This window comes from Vidua chalybeata, chromosome 9 (genome assembly GCF_026979565.1).
Source record: "Vidua chalybeata isolate OUT-0048 chromosome 9, bVidCha1 merged haplotype, whole genome shotgun sequence".
NCBI lineage: Eukaryota > Metazoa > Chordata > Aves > Passeriformes > Viduidae > Vidua > Vidua chalybeata.
In genome coordinates, this window is record NC_071538.1 from 10,709,938 (window position 1) to 10,723,417 (window position 13,480).

General features: G+C 41.3%; 1 protein-coding gene across 5 annotated transcripts in view; it reads left to right on the top strand.

The window, feature by feature from the left end:
* Positions 1–408: 408 nt before the first annotated feature.
* The window catches only part of EPS15 (epidermal growth factor receptor pathway substrate 15), a 47,653-nt gene continuing 34,581 nt past the window's right edge, over positions 409–13,480 (top strand). For all 5 annotated transcript variants that reach the window (XM_053950373.1, XM_053950374.1, XM_053950375.1 and 2 more), the window contains exons 1-6: positions 409–509; positions 7,545–7,586; positions 11,445–11,534; positions 11,853–11,900; positions 12,906–13,001; positions 13,406–13,471. In XM_053950373.1, the coding sequence (XP_053806348.1) occupies positions 483–509; positions 7,545–7,586; positions 11,445–11,534; positions 11,853–11,900; positions 12,906–13,001; positions 13,406–13,471 (369 nt within the window). In that variant the 5' untranslated portion in view covers positions 409–482. The remainder of the gene's footprint in view (positions 510–7,544; positions 7,587–11,444; positions 11,535–11,852; positions 11,901–12,905; positions 13,002–13,405; positions 13,472–13,480) is intronic.

Consider the following 13,480-nt stretch of genomic DNA (forward strand, 5'->3'; position numbering starts at 1 on the left):
GCTGGGCTCACGCGCTGCTTCCTCCTGGGCCTTGTGCCCAATTCTGTTGCAACTGAGCCCAGACCTGCTTCACCTCCTGTTTTGGGACTTCCCCCACCTGTGTCATGACTGGACTGGAGAACTGCAACCATTCACCATGCTGGAAGCATCTCCAGCAGAAGCAGGGCAAACAGGGAAGGTGAGGGAGAGGCCAGGAGCCGGCAGTGGGGGATGTTGGTCACCGCGTCAGGCCAAGGACTCCGGCTCCGGGTTTTCGCTGCAGCTGCCTCGACCGGGCTCCGGCTCCGGTAATCCGCGCCCGGTTTTGCGCGCGGCTGCGCTGCCGTGTGGCGGCGGGGGAGGCTCCGGCTCCGTCCGGCGGGCGGGCGCGGATCCGGTGCCGGGATTTGCCCGGGGCCGGCTGGGGAAGTTGCCGAAGTTGTGCGGCGAGCGGCGGGGCCCGGCGCGTCCTTCCTGCGGCCCGGCCGGGGGCATGGAACAGCATGGCCGCGCGCCTCTCCCTGGCACAGGTAAGGGGCTGCGCGCCCGGCCCGGCCGCGGCGCCGCCGCCGCCGCCCGCTCCCGCCGCAGGCACGGCCGGGCGCCGCGGGGCTGCCCGGGGCCCGCGCTTTGTGCGGACGCCGCCCGCCCCGCAGCGCTCCCCCGCCGCTGTCAGGTGGCGGCGGGGCGGGGGTGTGTCCGTGTCTGCGGGAGGGAGGAAGGGAGGGAGAACGGCAGCGAGGGGAGGCGGGTGGGCAGCCCGGCGCCGCGAGCCGGGGGTGCCACGGGCAGGGAACGGGTCCCGCCCGGCCGCAGGTGCCTCTGCCCGGGGCTGGGGAGACCCGGCCGGGGAGCGGCCCTGGGCGGGCGGCGGACCGTCTTTTGTCTCTGTAGGACTCGGGGCTCCGGGCTGGAGCCCAGCGAACCCCGTCCCGGGAACGCCGAGGGCGGGCGGACTCGGGGAGTGTTCGCGGAGGGGCTGAAAGGCGATAGCGCCGGGTTAAGGCGTCCGTGCCCGGTGCCAGCCCCGCGGGCACACCCGGCATCGTGCGGTTCTCCGGGGCAGCGAGACCATGGGCAGGTGACCCTGGGAGGGACAGACGAATTCCTTGTTTTAGCAGAAACCTGTCTCCGCAGATACTGCTTGCAGTATCGTTTTACCTTGGTTTTGGTGGGCCCCGTGGTGTGGGGACACTGTTGTCACATAGTGCCCATACAGGTGCCTTATAGTGAAGAGCTGTGCAGGTGCTGGCCCTAGAACTTGAGAGACTGCACTGTCTCGTGTCACCTCACTTCACCTCAATCCTTGCTGCTCGCATTTTTTTCTGACAGTAGTGGAATCGCTTCACACAGGGTATTCTATACCGGTAGGATCACGTCTTACTCCCTAGAGGTGTGATAGCTAATGAGCGACACTTTTTGATACTTTTTAATTTCATTTAGCAGTGAGATGGGAAATTTCCATTCCAACTGGACATAAGGCTGAGGTGGGCCTTTTGGTTCACCCTCCTGGCTTGGGATGCTTCAATCTGATAGCCAGTTGTGACATTTACAGAAAGCAAAGCGGGTAAATGAGCTTAATGAATTGCTTAAGCACATGGAAGTAAACTTAAAAAGCTGGCAGCAAGGCTGCACAAGTTTGCAGTTACTTACCTAGTTGGCTTTTGAGAATATCAACCATTTCAAGGAAAGAAGGAGTAGTTCAGTGAAAAGGTGAGCAAATATGTGGAGAAAACAAATGTGTCTTAAAGAGTCTAAAGGTATAGAGTTATGAAGTATAGTACTTCTGTGAAAGCTTGCTTTATATTAAAATGGCTAAGTTAGCATTGTCTGAGTCTCTTAATAGTCTTCAAGTAAATGAAAAAGCTTTAGACATCTCCTTACTGAGGGAAAGAAGTTTTTTCGCAGAGCTTCTCTGTCTCTTGATTTGGGGAGAGGAGTGCGGTGTCAGCTCTGGTGTGTTCTACAGCAAGACATTATTGCTTACAGGCTGTGTAATCCTTTCATTGTAGATTTTCTTTACTTTTTTGGTCACATGGATGGGGGACTAAATACAAATGTGATAATGTTGACAGAAGCAGAAAAATTGCCAGTATCCTTAAAACCATTGTGGCTGCGGCTTACAACAGTGGTTAAACTGAGGGAGATATTTCTGTGTGTTGACCATTTGTGTGGGGATTTCTTTTTTTGGCTTGTTTGTTTTTTCTTCTTGTGTTGCATAAGAATCATCTTAGGAAGTCAAGCAAGCCTGAAGATAATTCTTTTCAACATAGGTTCTAACATGTGGAATTTTGGGGTTATAAAAAGTCCTCACAAGTGTTGAAGTGTTCAGAATCTATTGAAGAGCATGAGGAAGTGAAAATGAGGGCATGGGGGTGGGGAGTGCAGTGGTGGCTGCACCGAGATCAGTTACTGACAGCAGCAGTAAAGTTGTGCAGATCACTAAGATCTGCTCTAGGTCACTTGCAGAGAGCAGGAGGCACATGAACCTGCACTCAAACTCACTATTGGGTCTGATTTTCTCTTCCCCTTCCTGTGTTTGGTTTGACACTACTTTAGCATGGCTGGGACGTTGGGTATTTCCAACTGAGATGAGGGTATTTTCAGATGACTTTGCAGCTGCAATGTCTGGGAGGGCTGCACGTCCTTTATTTGCATATCAGAGCTGTAATTTCAGTAATTTGAAACTTTTCTGTGCTAACTGTATTATTTTCACTGATTAGTAAAAATACGGCAGGACTGTGTAGCTGTAGTGAAATTTATTACACCAAGTATGCTTGAACAAAGGTTGCAAACTAAGGTGATTATCTCCCCCTCCTCTCTCCCTTTAATAGTAAGTATCTGAAGTATGTTTTATCTCCCCATTTTGAACCCATTCTGCAACATCTTGTTGCCACTTGCGTTTGCTCAGTGAGTGTTACGGTCTGAGCATGACTGTGAATTTAATGTGGAACTTCTAAGGGAACTTCTATCACGGGAGTGTTTTGTTGTGATTGCCTTTAGTTTGGAAACAAGCAAAGAACAGCGCTGAGAAGGAACTGACTGATCTCACAGATCTGTTGGAAAAGTCAAATTAAGCTATAACCAGTATAAGGGGTTGTATGTTTTGACCTTCCAAGGATGGTTGTTTATCAGACCAATTTCATATGGGGAATTTAGGAGAGGAAGAACAGAGAACTGAAGATGTGGAAAATGGATGTTGAGAATGGGGCAGAGGTGTTTCTTGAAAGGTGGGTTAATATGGACATTCAGTACCTTCTAGTTGCTCTTGAAAATTTAACTTGTGGTTTATTCTGAAAAGCTGGCTGTGATTGAAGGGGAAGCTCACGGCTCAGGGAAGCACTGTAAAGTCCACAGGAGGAAAAGGAAGATAACTTTGTGTTTGTCTTCCTGATTAAATGCTTTTTGTGAGAAATGTGGTAATTGTCTTGAAGTAGTTACGAGCTGCTTTGGTAAATGAGACAAAATCATGTAATATCAATTTGTATCCTAATTAGCTGCAAGTCTCATTTTAGACTTGAGTATTGTGTTGCAGAGTTGAGAATGCTGTGCTGTGTTTGTTGAAGGGAAACATGGAGTATTACACTGAGGCTGAGCTGGATGGATTCCTGTCTCATGCACACATTGCCAGGATTAAGGTCTTGTTACTGGAACACACAGGATCCAAATACTTGCAGTATGAATGATACCCTCACAATAATGCACATATTATGTATAATCTAGAGCCAGAGATCTTGAAGTCTCTGGCAAACTTCTGGTGTTTGTTTTTGTTTTTATTTTTTTTTTTTTTAAGAAATCAGCAAAATTGTTAAATAAAGATCAGAGTCCGTAATTTTTAGTGGAATGAGGAACCTGTTGTTCCTCTTTCTGTCCTGCAGATGAAGAAACCAGAGCATCCATGTGTATATTTTAACCTGCATATGGAGGGGACTGACTGCTCCTAAAGCAGATAGAACCTAGTTTTTTTGGTTGGTATTGCATCCACCATGTTAGGGAGAAGCTGCCTCTAAAAAGGCAGTGCAGCTACTCTTTCATTTTGCACGGGCTTTGTTCAGTACTGATTAGAAGATGGTGGAGATTTTCTGTAGCAATTTGAAAATTAAATGGAACCATTTCTAATTATGCAGTGACAGACATCTCTGCAGAGAGAAGACAGCAGTTCTTGTGCCTGCTTCAGCTATTCAAGGGGAAAGAAAGTGTTCAATTTTTACATACTTGGTAATAATTGTATAGAAATTTATAGTAAATGTTTTCTTTACATTTCTTATTGCTGTAGGAGATATTCCTGGTTATATAATTGAAAGTGGTAGAAAGCTTTACCCTGAAACACTTCAGCTAAGACAATAAAGCAATAGAGGAAAAAGACAGAAGTTGATTATTGTTTTGAAATGGCATTGTAAGGAAACCAGCTTGCCTTGAGCTTACCTGCTTTTTGGCTGGCTAACTACAGGAAGAACATTTAAGGCCAGATTGTGTCTTTTGGAAACTCTTAAAATGAGTCCTAGAGCTTTGTGTTGTGATAGAATATGGTATTTTAGATTTTAATCAGGATAGAATAGCTTGTTTCTCTCCTGATATCTCATTGGGGTTGGAAGGGAAAATTACTTTTGGCTTTCTCAATGGACAGCTTTGTTTTTTTGTTTGTTTTTAAGCATTTTTGGAAGGAAGGTTTTGGCTGGATGTGGTGGACAGACTGGTAATAGTATCTTATTACACCTAAATGCAAATGTGCCAGAGGCATGAAAACATGGGGATTGATTGACAACAGGAGATGAATAAGATGGGTGTCCCTGAAGGTGTTTTTTATTTCCTAGGTTATCATTCTGAAGTTCATAGGTTTGTATCAAAGGTTGTAATTACTACAACACACATTACCCTTATGAAGTGATCAGCTTTGAAATGGAGCCATAATAATGTCTATTTTTATACGCTGTGGAATCTGACCTTTTCTCCCTCCCATATTTTGTATTTAAAACAAGCTGAATTTACTCTGCAAATGGTTGTTCCAAATCCCATAAAATTAATTTTGTCAGGTAAATTCTAAGGCAGCACTTGGAAAGGTGTTGAACTGTATTTTTTTTTCTTATCCCAGAAGAATATCCTAGATTATCTTTGCATTTGTTGGTTTATTGTGGGGTAAACTTTGAAGGAAAAACAAGTCTATTACTCGTAAAATAGTCTGAGAAACTTTTTTACTACTGTTACTCTATTCACAGGAAATTCCAGTTACTGCAGTCATACTGATGTTAAAATGAGTATTGGAAGCACTAATGAAGTAAAGACTTATTGGCTCATACTCTTAAGTACTGAATGAAAAGATTATTTGCACTTAGTGTTTCCATTGCAGGACTTCAAGATGTTTCCTGTCCAGGAGTGACAGTGATCAGTTTGGCTGTAATAAGGAGACATTTGGCTGAACAAAGGGTGACATTGGGCAAGAGGGATGGTGCACAGGAATCGATGGTTCCAGCGGATGCGCTGGCCAGCTCTGTTCTGCTTCTCTGCTCACTGCTTTAATGTTGTCCTGTGCCTAGACTTTTACATTGTCATAAAGCAACACTTAGTAAGTCAAATACTTGAGGATTTGGGAGAACTACCCCTGTAGGTTGCTGTGCAAAGTGTATCTGAGAGGGTAAATAAAACATGTGAGGTTTAGGTAACAAAATACAGCGTGCTGTGGAGTGCTAGAAAATGCTTGAAAGTTGTTTGTTGTATTGGTGTTGTGGCAGTCTGAGGGCTGCCAAAATTGAATATATTTTGTCAGGCTATTTTAAGGGATGTGTAACTCCATGCTTAGCTGATGGCTGAAATAATAAAAGTCTGGGTACCAGAGCAAAGTCACAGCAAGGTTAAGCTATAAAAATGTAGGTATTGCAGTGAATACCAATGATGGTTTCCCAGCATATGTAATTTTTCATGTCTGGCTGTGGGAGAGGTATTTCCCACCTCCTAGTAATCAAATAAAACCCACCTCCTAGTAATCAAATAAAACCTTAACAGCTGTGTGTCCCTGTAGTTGCCCCCTCCCCCCAAACACCAAAAAACCCAAAACAACAACAAGAAGAAAACCCACCAAAAAAACACCAAACAGAAAACAAAAAACCAGCTAGAAAATCAGAGGCTGAGTCTCTGGGGCAGTATACTTGCTGAACAAGCTCTGAATGGAAGCTCTCCTATTATTTCTAGCTGTACTCTATAATTTGTCTTTTAGGACATTCGGGTGATCCTGCACACTTTCTGTAATTGCACAAGATCACACTAAATTAATTTCTACCAAACATCTTCTACTATCATAATATCCATTTACTACTATCATAGTATAATTTTCTGATAATCAGCACCTGTGAACATGGAGCAGTCAGCCAAAAGAGCAGCTGTTGGGAAATGGATGTGATGTTATTTAGCTGTCAACCATTTATACAATCTGTAGTAAAGGTTTTTACAAAATTGTGATCCACAATGCTGTTGGTTTCCATATTTCCATTTGAACATCTAAATTTTAAATCCAGAGAAGTTACTTAGTTTTAGGATTCTGTTTGTACAAAGGTCTGCAAATCCTGGGGTTTGACATCATATTCCTCTTAACGGGGAGAACTCTGGTTTTGGATGATATTTGAAGTTATGTGCTCTGGGCTTTTTTAGTAAGTATTGTGTAATTAGCTTGTATTATGCTCAGTTGTTCTCACAGGGTTTTCCCACTCTGAATTCTAGGGTTATCCTCTGCATAAATGCCTTTGGTTTAGGCAACATGTACTTCATGAAAGCAGGATCTGATTTTGTGCCTGTTTTTACATTGGGGAAGAGAGGTAACCTTAACACTTCATTTCTTGGCAGTCTGTTGGGAAAGGGTATTTAGTGTAGGCCAAGAGATAAAGGTTTTGCATTGTTTCAGGTCTTAGATTTTTTAGTTTCTAAGAATAATTTAAAACTAAAGAAAGAACCTTTTCCAAAGAAGCTGTTTTATCCTTGTCCTCTTAACTTTAGGTGAGCCCTGAATGTCTGGTAGAGGGCAGTGGAATGAAGGCAGAAGTTATCCCCAACAAGGGTTCAAGTTACAAAACCCAAAGTTAGAATATTATTCTATTTTAATGTGGTGCTGTTGCTGTGGGTTTAGTTTTGAATCCAGAGATTAATTTGGGTAACTGAAAATTTTACAGACTGGTTGCATATGACACTAAATTCTAAAAAATGATGCAGTGGACAGTGAAATAAAATTAAGTTCCTTTGTACTCTAATATTAGAGAGCACTTCCTAGCCTGAGTCGTTTCAGGTTTCTGCTTTTGCCCCTAGGCAATGTTGCCTAAGAGTTCCTGTTTCACACAGTCTCACCTGGTGACCTGGCTGAGGGAAATCTGATCTGGGGTGGTGTCAATGACTGCAAAACAAGAAGTCAGTCTTCTGAAAGTTACAGCATGAAGAGCTGTGCTAGCTCCTCATCATTGTACAGAATAAATCCTTAATGCTTCTTTGAAGACCAATGGAGTGTGTTTTATATCTTTATTATTTAGAGGGAAATTGAAGTCTGGCTCTCCAGGGCTCATTTTCTCTCTGTGTCTCTTTTCCAGCTATCGAGTGCAAATCCTGTGTATGAGAAATTCTATCGACAGGTATGTATATTCTGAAAGAACAGACCTCATTTGGATCTTAAAGAATTGATATTCTTTTTCTAGGGTCTCAGCCTGGCCAATAGTGTGTAAACAATAAAAGTTCAAGAAAAATTATAGTGCTTTAAAATGTATTTTTATAGTAGCTAATACTTAAGTCTGAGCTATATCAGTATAAATTTAATATTGGATGTAAGATGACCCTTATTTTTTAGGGAGCTGCCAGGTGTGTATGACATACATCACTTGACAGTTTTTATAGGCTGTGAGGTCTTGGGATGGAGTAAATTCTTTAAAATGATGTATTGATATGTTCTTGGTTACTTTTTACAAGTGAAGATGAATTTCTTGCATTTGTAGCTCAGTTAGCATCATGTAAGGCTTGATTCTCACTCAGAATATCCTCAGAGTTAATCACAGGATGTTGTAAGGAGCGAAATTTGGATAGAAGGCCACTGAATGCAAAAAGAATGCCTGTAGTTCTTGCAGCTTCACTCAACAGATGCAAATCTTTTGACTTTATGATGCAAAATAAAAAATACATATAAATAAAATATAAGAATATAAATTTTATTTATCAATTGCCTTCTATATTTTGACCCAGCAATACCAAGGTGTCTTGATTCCTATGAATACAACTTTTTTTAAAAAATAGCTGTTTCACCTGTTCTGGAGTAACAGTATTTTTTGTCGTGTACATAGTGTACTTTATTGTACAAATGTAATGTAAAAGCTTTCAAGGAAGTCAAACTACTTGGCTGTATAAAACAATTTAAAATAATTTTGTTTTGTAATACACTTGATCAGTAATTGATGAACCCTGTAAAATCCAACCTTATAGGAAGTTTTTTTTTTTCCTTTGTGCAACTGTTAATGGTCCTGTCTGCTTGTCCTAAGACAGGTTATGGTGTATATGGCCTCCTTATTTAGGAGCTTCTTCTGTGAGTCAACATCAGAATGTAAACTTATGCGCTGGGGAAGGGACAAGGCCATGATTTTTATCCATGCCCTATTTTTGGATTGTGCTTAGAAGATTAGTCCCACTATCAAGTACAAAAAACAGCAGTTCGAGTGTATCAGCCTATGATGCCTGAAGTCTGAGCTTGCCATTGTACTTCAATAAGGGATTTTTCTCCACTGCAGGAGAGCAGCAGGTTTGAAATTGCTAAACAAGAAGAGAGAGTTTACCTTGATCTAAGTTCAAATGGCTCCTGGTAGCTGAAGGAGATAGTATCACCCTCAGAAAGTTTTCCTTCAGATGGACAAATCCACTGTGTGTTTATCTCTGGGCATTGGATTAAAAACCTTAGGAGAGTCCCTTATAATGAGATATCATTATAAGGGCACAAGAAAAGGCTGGGAACTGATTGTTCTGCACATCCTAGCTCAGCTCTGACTCTCACTGTCAGGTGCCACCTTTGCCATCTGCCTCTCTCTTCCTCCTGACTGCAGTTGCTCAAAAAACTCGGATAAAGGAACTGAATTGAAGCACAAATGTGGTACTGCTTGCTAAGTCAGTGTCTTCCATTTGTTGGAATACATAGCCTAGAGAAACGAGAGCACTATTTGTTGTCCAGTGGTTTCAGTTGTGTACAGGAACTGGGATTCCTTAAACATGATGTTACTGTTAGTGAAGTGGTGCCAGTGGATTTGTTTTCCAGAGGATTATTTTTCTGACTTGCTCAGATGAATTCTTTGCTGCAAGGATTTTTCCTAAAGAGGAGCTTTCAAACGTGTCTGAAGACTTTCAGTTCCACTAGGGAACTTTTCTCTTCCATTCCTCAGATAAGGAGATGTCAGCTTTCAGAACAGAAATTCAGAGAGACATTTCCCACTTTGTCTTATGGTGCTGGTGGAGTGTGCTTTTATATGAATAAATTCATCACCTGGAACAGGGCTGATGCCGAGTACACTTTCAGTTCTATCACAAACTTAAAGGAATTCATCTGGCAAAAGGTGTGTTGTGAAATGGGTGTAAATCCTGCCCTTTGTACTTAGAATGAGATTGGAACCTCAACCTTTCAATAGGCACTCTTTTCTTTCAAATAAATATTTTTCTGTTTAACCTTTCATAGACTGACTCAAAGCAGGGTGAGGTTAAAGGATAAACTTAAATAACTGTCATAAAGCACTAGGAAATTACTTAATCACATGATGCAGTGCAGCAGGGAAGCAGTGCTGAATTCTTGATGAGTCCTGAACTGAAGCCCTTCTCACTGTGACCTTCTGCCCTAATCACAGCAGGTATATGTTTGTAACTTTTGGTAATTCCTGGTGCTACAAGAGACAGGCTGTAACAAGGGGGTTGTTGGCTGATGTAGCTGTGGAAACTGCTTCTTACACATCAGGGGAAAAGCTCTGCCAAGCTGGTGTATAATTGACAAACACCAGCAATCATCCAGTGCAATAATCAAACATAAGTAACCCCACCCCAGCATTCAAGACTCAGTAATTTGTAAAGAAATTGAAATCAGCCCTTTAAAAAAAATAGTTACTAAGGGTTTGATAATTAATTGTACAAAAAGAAACTAGTATCAGTGTTGGGTTAAGTAAGAATCCTGCTTAAATCCCTTAAAGTCACCTTCCTCTGGCTTGGACTTGGGGAACTAAAAACTAAACACAGCTGATACTGTGGTGTTCTGTGACTTTCTTGAAGGAGGAATGCTAGGCTGGAGGTTTTCTGAGTGGATGCCAAGATTGTTGTGTTACATGCAAGGTCGACTCCACTATTTAAAAGGGGGTTTGATGCACTGTCTTGGCAGCTTTGTGCCTATAGATGAACAGCTCTCCCACATCTCAATTAGCCTGACTGCTGGACTGTACTGTTTGCAACCTTATTGCTCTGATCAGGGCATCCTCAGTTACAGGAAAAACCCTCTCCTAATTAAAATCATCCTGGTTATGTTAAAAACAATAGATGTTTTCACTTTCGTATTAAATTACAATTTGGGGATTTCAGAGTGTTTTGTTCCCTTTCAGAAGTATCTACAGACAACTGCTGCAGCATTCTTTCCAAATGATAAATTCCCCACAGTCTTTCAGGAGCCAGCTCTAATCCCATCTTGGGAAGCTGTTAGCTTTGAGCACCTTGTGTGTGCTGCAGCTGTGAGCTTGGGCAGTTGGTCTTGTGTTCCAAACACAATATTGAATACGGCCTTTGTTTAAACACAAAGCTGTGAGACTGGAAATGGTGTGGTTGTCATCATCATCACCCTACCTGTGGGGTGTAGTAGGGCTGACAGTCTGAATTGACTGAAGATACCCTTAGTCCTATTTTCCATACTGTGCCCTTTTTAAGAATCCTTTTCTTTAGGCTCTCAAGGACTCTCAGCTTTTCCTCTATTTCCCTTGCCTTTACATCACCATGTAGGTGATGTAAGTTTTCCTTCTTTCATTTCCCACTTGAAAAGATTTAGTTAAAAACTTGAATAACTCTCTATTTTAATGATCTCTCTATTGATCCAGGGAGAAATGCATGCTGCTTGGTATTCTGCCAGAATCACCAACTTCTTCACTGTGTAAATAAGTTTCACTTTAGGGAGTATTTCCCTCTGCTGTGGTGGTGAAGGTATCTTCAAAGCAGAGCCTTCTTTTTCAGACCCTAACAGTAATGAATACAGAGCTGGACAATGAAATGTAATCAAGCCCTGGAATTCCCTGTTCTTAAAAATCACATGTTTTTATGGCATCAAGAAGAAAAGCCTGTGATTAGGAGAGGCTAATTAGATAGGTTCAGAAGATTGTCCTCAAAGTGACTGTTAACTTGAGCATTCTTCTTCAGTAGCTTTTTGAGAACCTGTGTAAAGAGATGGCATCAATTCAAAAGCCAGTTTGTGATGTGAGGATTTTTTTCTCCCCCAGGTTGATTCTGCTAATGCTGGACGAGTATTAGCTTCTGATGCAGCTGTTTTCTTGAAAAAGTCTGGATTGACAGATTTGGTACTTGGAAAGGTATTTAATGGCAATTTTAAAATTTATTTAATTATCCTGTCTTCTTGCTTCAGTTAGTATTCTGTTTAAATTGAAATACTTAGTAGTACTACAGGATACATGACCTTCCCTAACTTGTTTTCAGTTTTCTATCCAATAGTTCCAATAGTTTCTATCCAGTCATGGAAATTATTGCAATATTTAAATTTGTCATCACAATTATGCGCTTTCATGAAAGTTAAGACATGAACTTTCCTCCAAGAGTCCATTATAAATGGAGGGAGGACTTACCAGCTTCCTCTGAAGTGCTGTGAACCCTTTATTGTGTTTATGTTTCAGATTTGGGACCTAGCTGATACTGATGGCAAAGGTATCCTGAACAAACAGGTATGATTATTTATGTAGTGTATGCCTCCAACCATTACCCAGCCTTGAAACAAGATGAAAGTTGAAATTTTTGGTTCAGGAAAGCAGTTTTTCTAACAGATTGTTTTCTAATTTTGACTGGCTGTGTAATTCCCATTTGAGTGGAAGCTACAATAAATTAAACAGCCTTCAGCTGCCTCATCAGCTTTTCTCCAGGTTGTAAAATGGGCTGATGTGTAGCTGTGCAAAAATTTGCTGAGGAGTAATTTAAGGTTTAGTGTACTGCATTTACAAAGAAGGTGACTTTTTCCTCAGAATCTTGTAGGAAACAATGAAAAAATTAAAATTCTTGTAAAATCTTCAAAATTAGTATTAAGTTTGGTGGACTTGACATTGCTACATTCTGTTTGGAGTTGTCCTTCCCAAGCTGTGGCAATGAGCAGTGTGGGGACAAAATTTACATCTCAGTGGTGCTACCCCAAGTTCTAATGTGTGTTGCTGTTTGATTTGAAATATAAATAACAGTCCATGAAGAGGGAACTGCTTCTTCCCATGGTAGGAAGAGGAGGAGGTTGTAATGTCTACCAAACAATTTTGGGGTTTTTTGGACTTCTTTTGGTTCATTTTTCTGTGTTTTTTCTACTCCATTAACCATTTGTGGGATCAGCTCAGTTCCTCCAAGATAAACAGCTGCAATTACACTTCACATTTTCACTGTCCTGTTATAGAAGAACTGAGTGCTGAGGACTGACTACACTGGCCAGGAAGTTACTAAATTCTTGGAAAATTAATTGCAAACTTTTTCTTACTGGAGGAATCCAGCATTTGCTGGCTGCTGCTTTCTGACACTTTCTGAACCCTTTTGAAGCCACTTTTCATATATATAGTAATACTAGAGAAGCTCTTAATTCTTCTGAAATTTTACTATCTTTTAAAATTATATTTTCATATATAATATATATTTTAATATATAATATATACTTTCATATTATAAACCCTTCAAAATTTCTTTTTTATTCCCTGTAGGAATTTTTTGTGGCTCTTCGACTTGTAGCCTGTGCACAGAATGGATTGGATGTTTCCCTGAGTAGTCTAAACTTGCCTGTTCCTCCACCAAGATTTGTAAGATTTCATTTTTAATTGAACATATTATTAAGAACTGCTTTTAAGTGAAAATTTAGGGAGGTTTGGTATAAATACCAAACACTTCAGAGGGTGATGTCGTAGGGCAATGGGGCCCTACAACAGGGAAAAAGTCAAGCAACTTGGAATAAGCTGCCACATGTTCTAGTGGGGATTTGAATATAAAATTGTGTATAATTTGGAGATATGTGGTATTCGTTCTATTAGTGTTGTCCTTAATGGGATAAACATTTTAAATTTTGTGCCCTAAATTTTGGTATGAATGACTAAAATGCAGTTCTGGCTTTGAGAAGCAGCTTCTCAAATAAGGGGGTGGTTTTGCAAGGTGAGAATCACATCTCTTTTAATGTGTCTGCTGGTTTTTTTGCCTTGTTTTTCCTTAGACTGATACTAGTAGTCCTTTGCTACTCAGTGGAACAGCATCAACTGATCTACCATGGGCTGTAAAGGTAAACTAA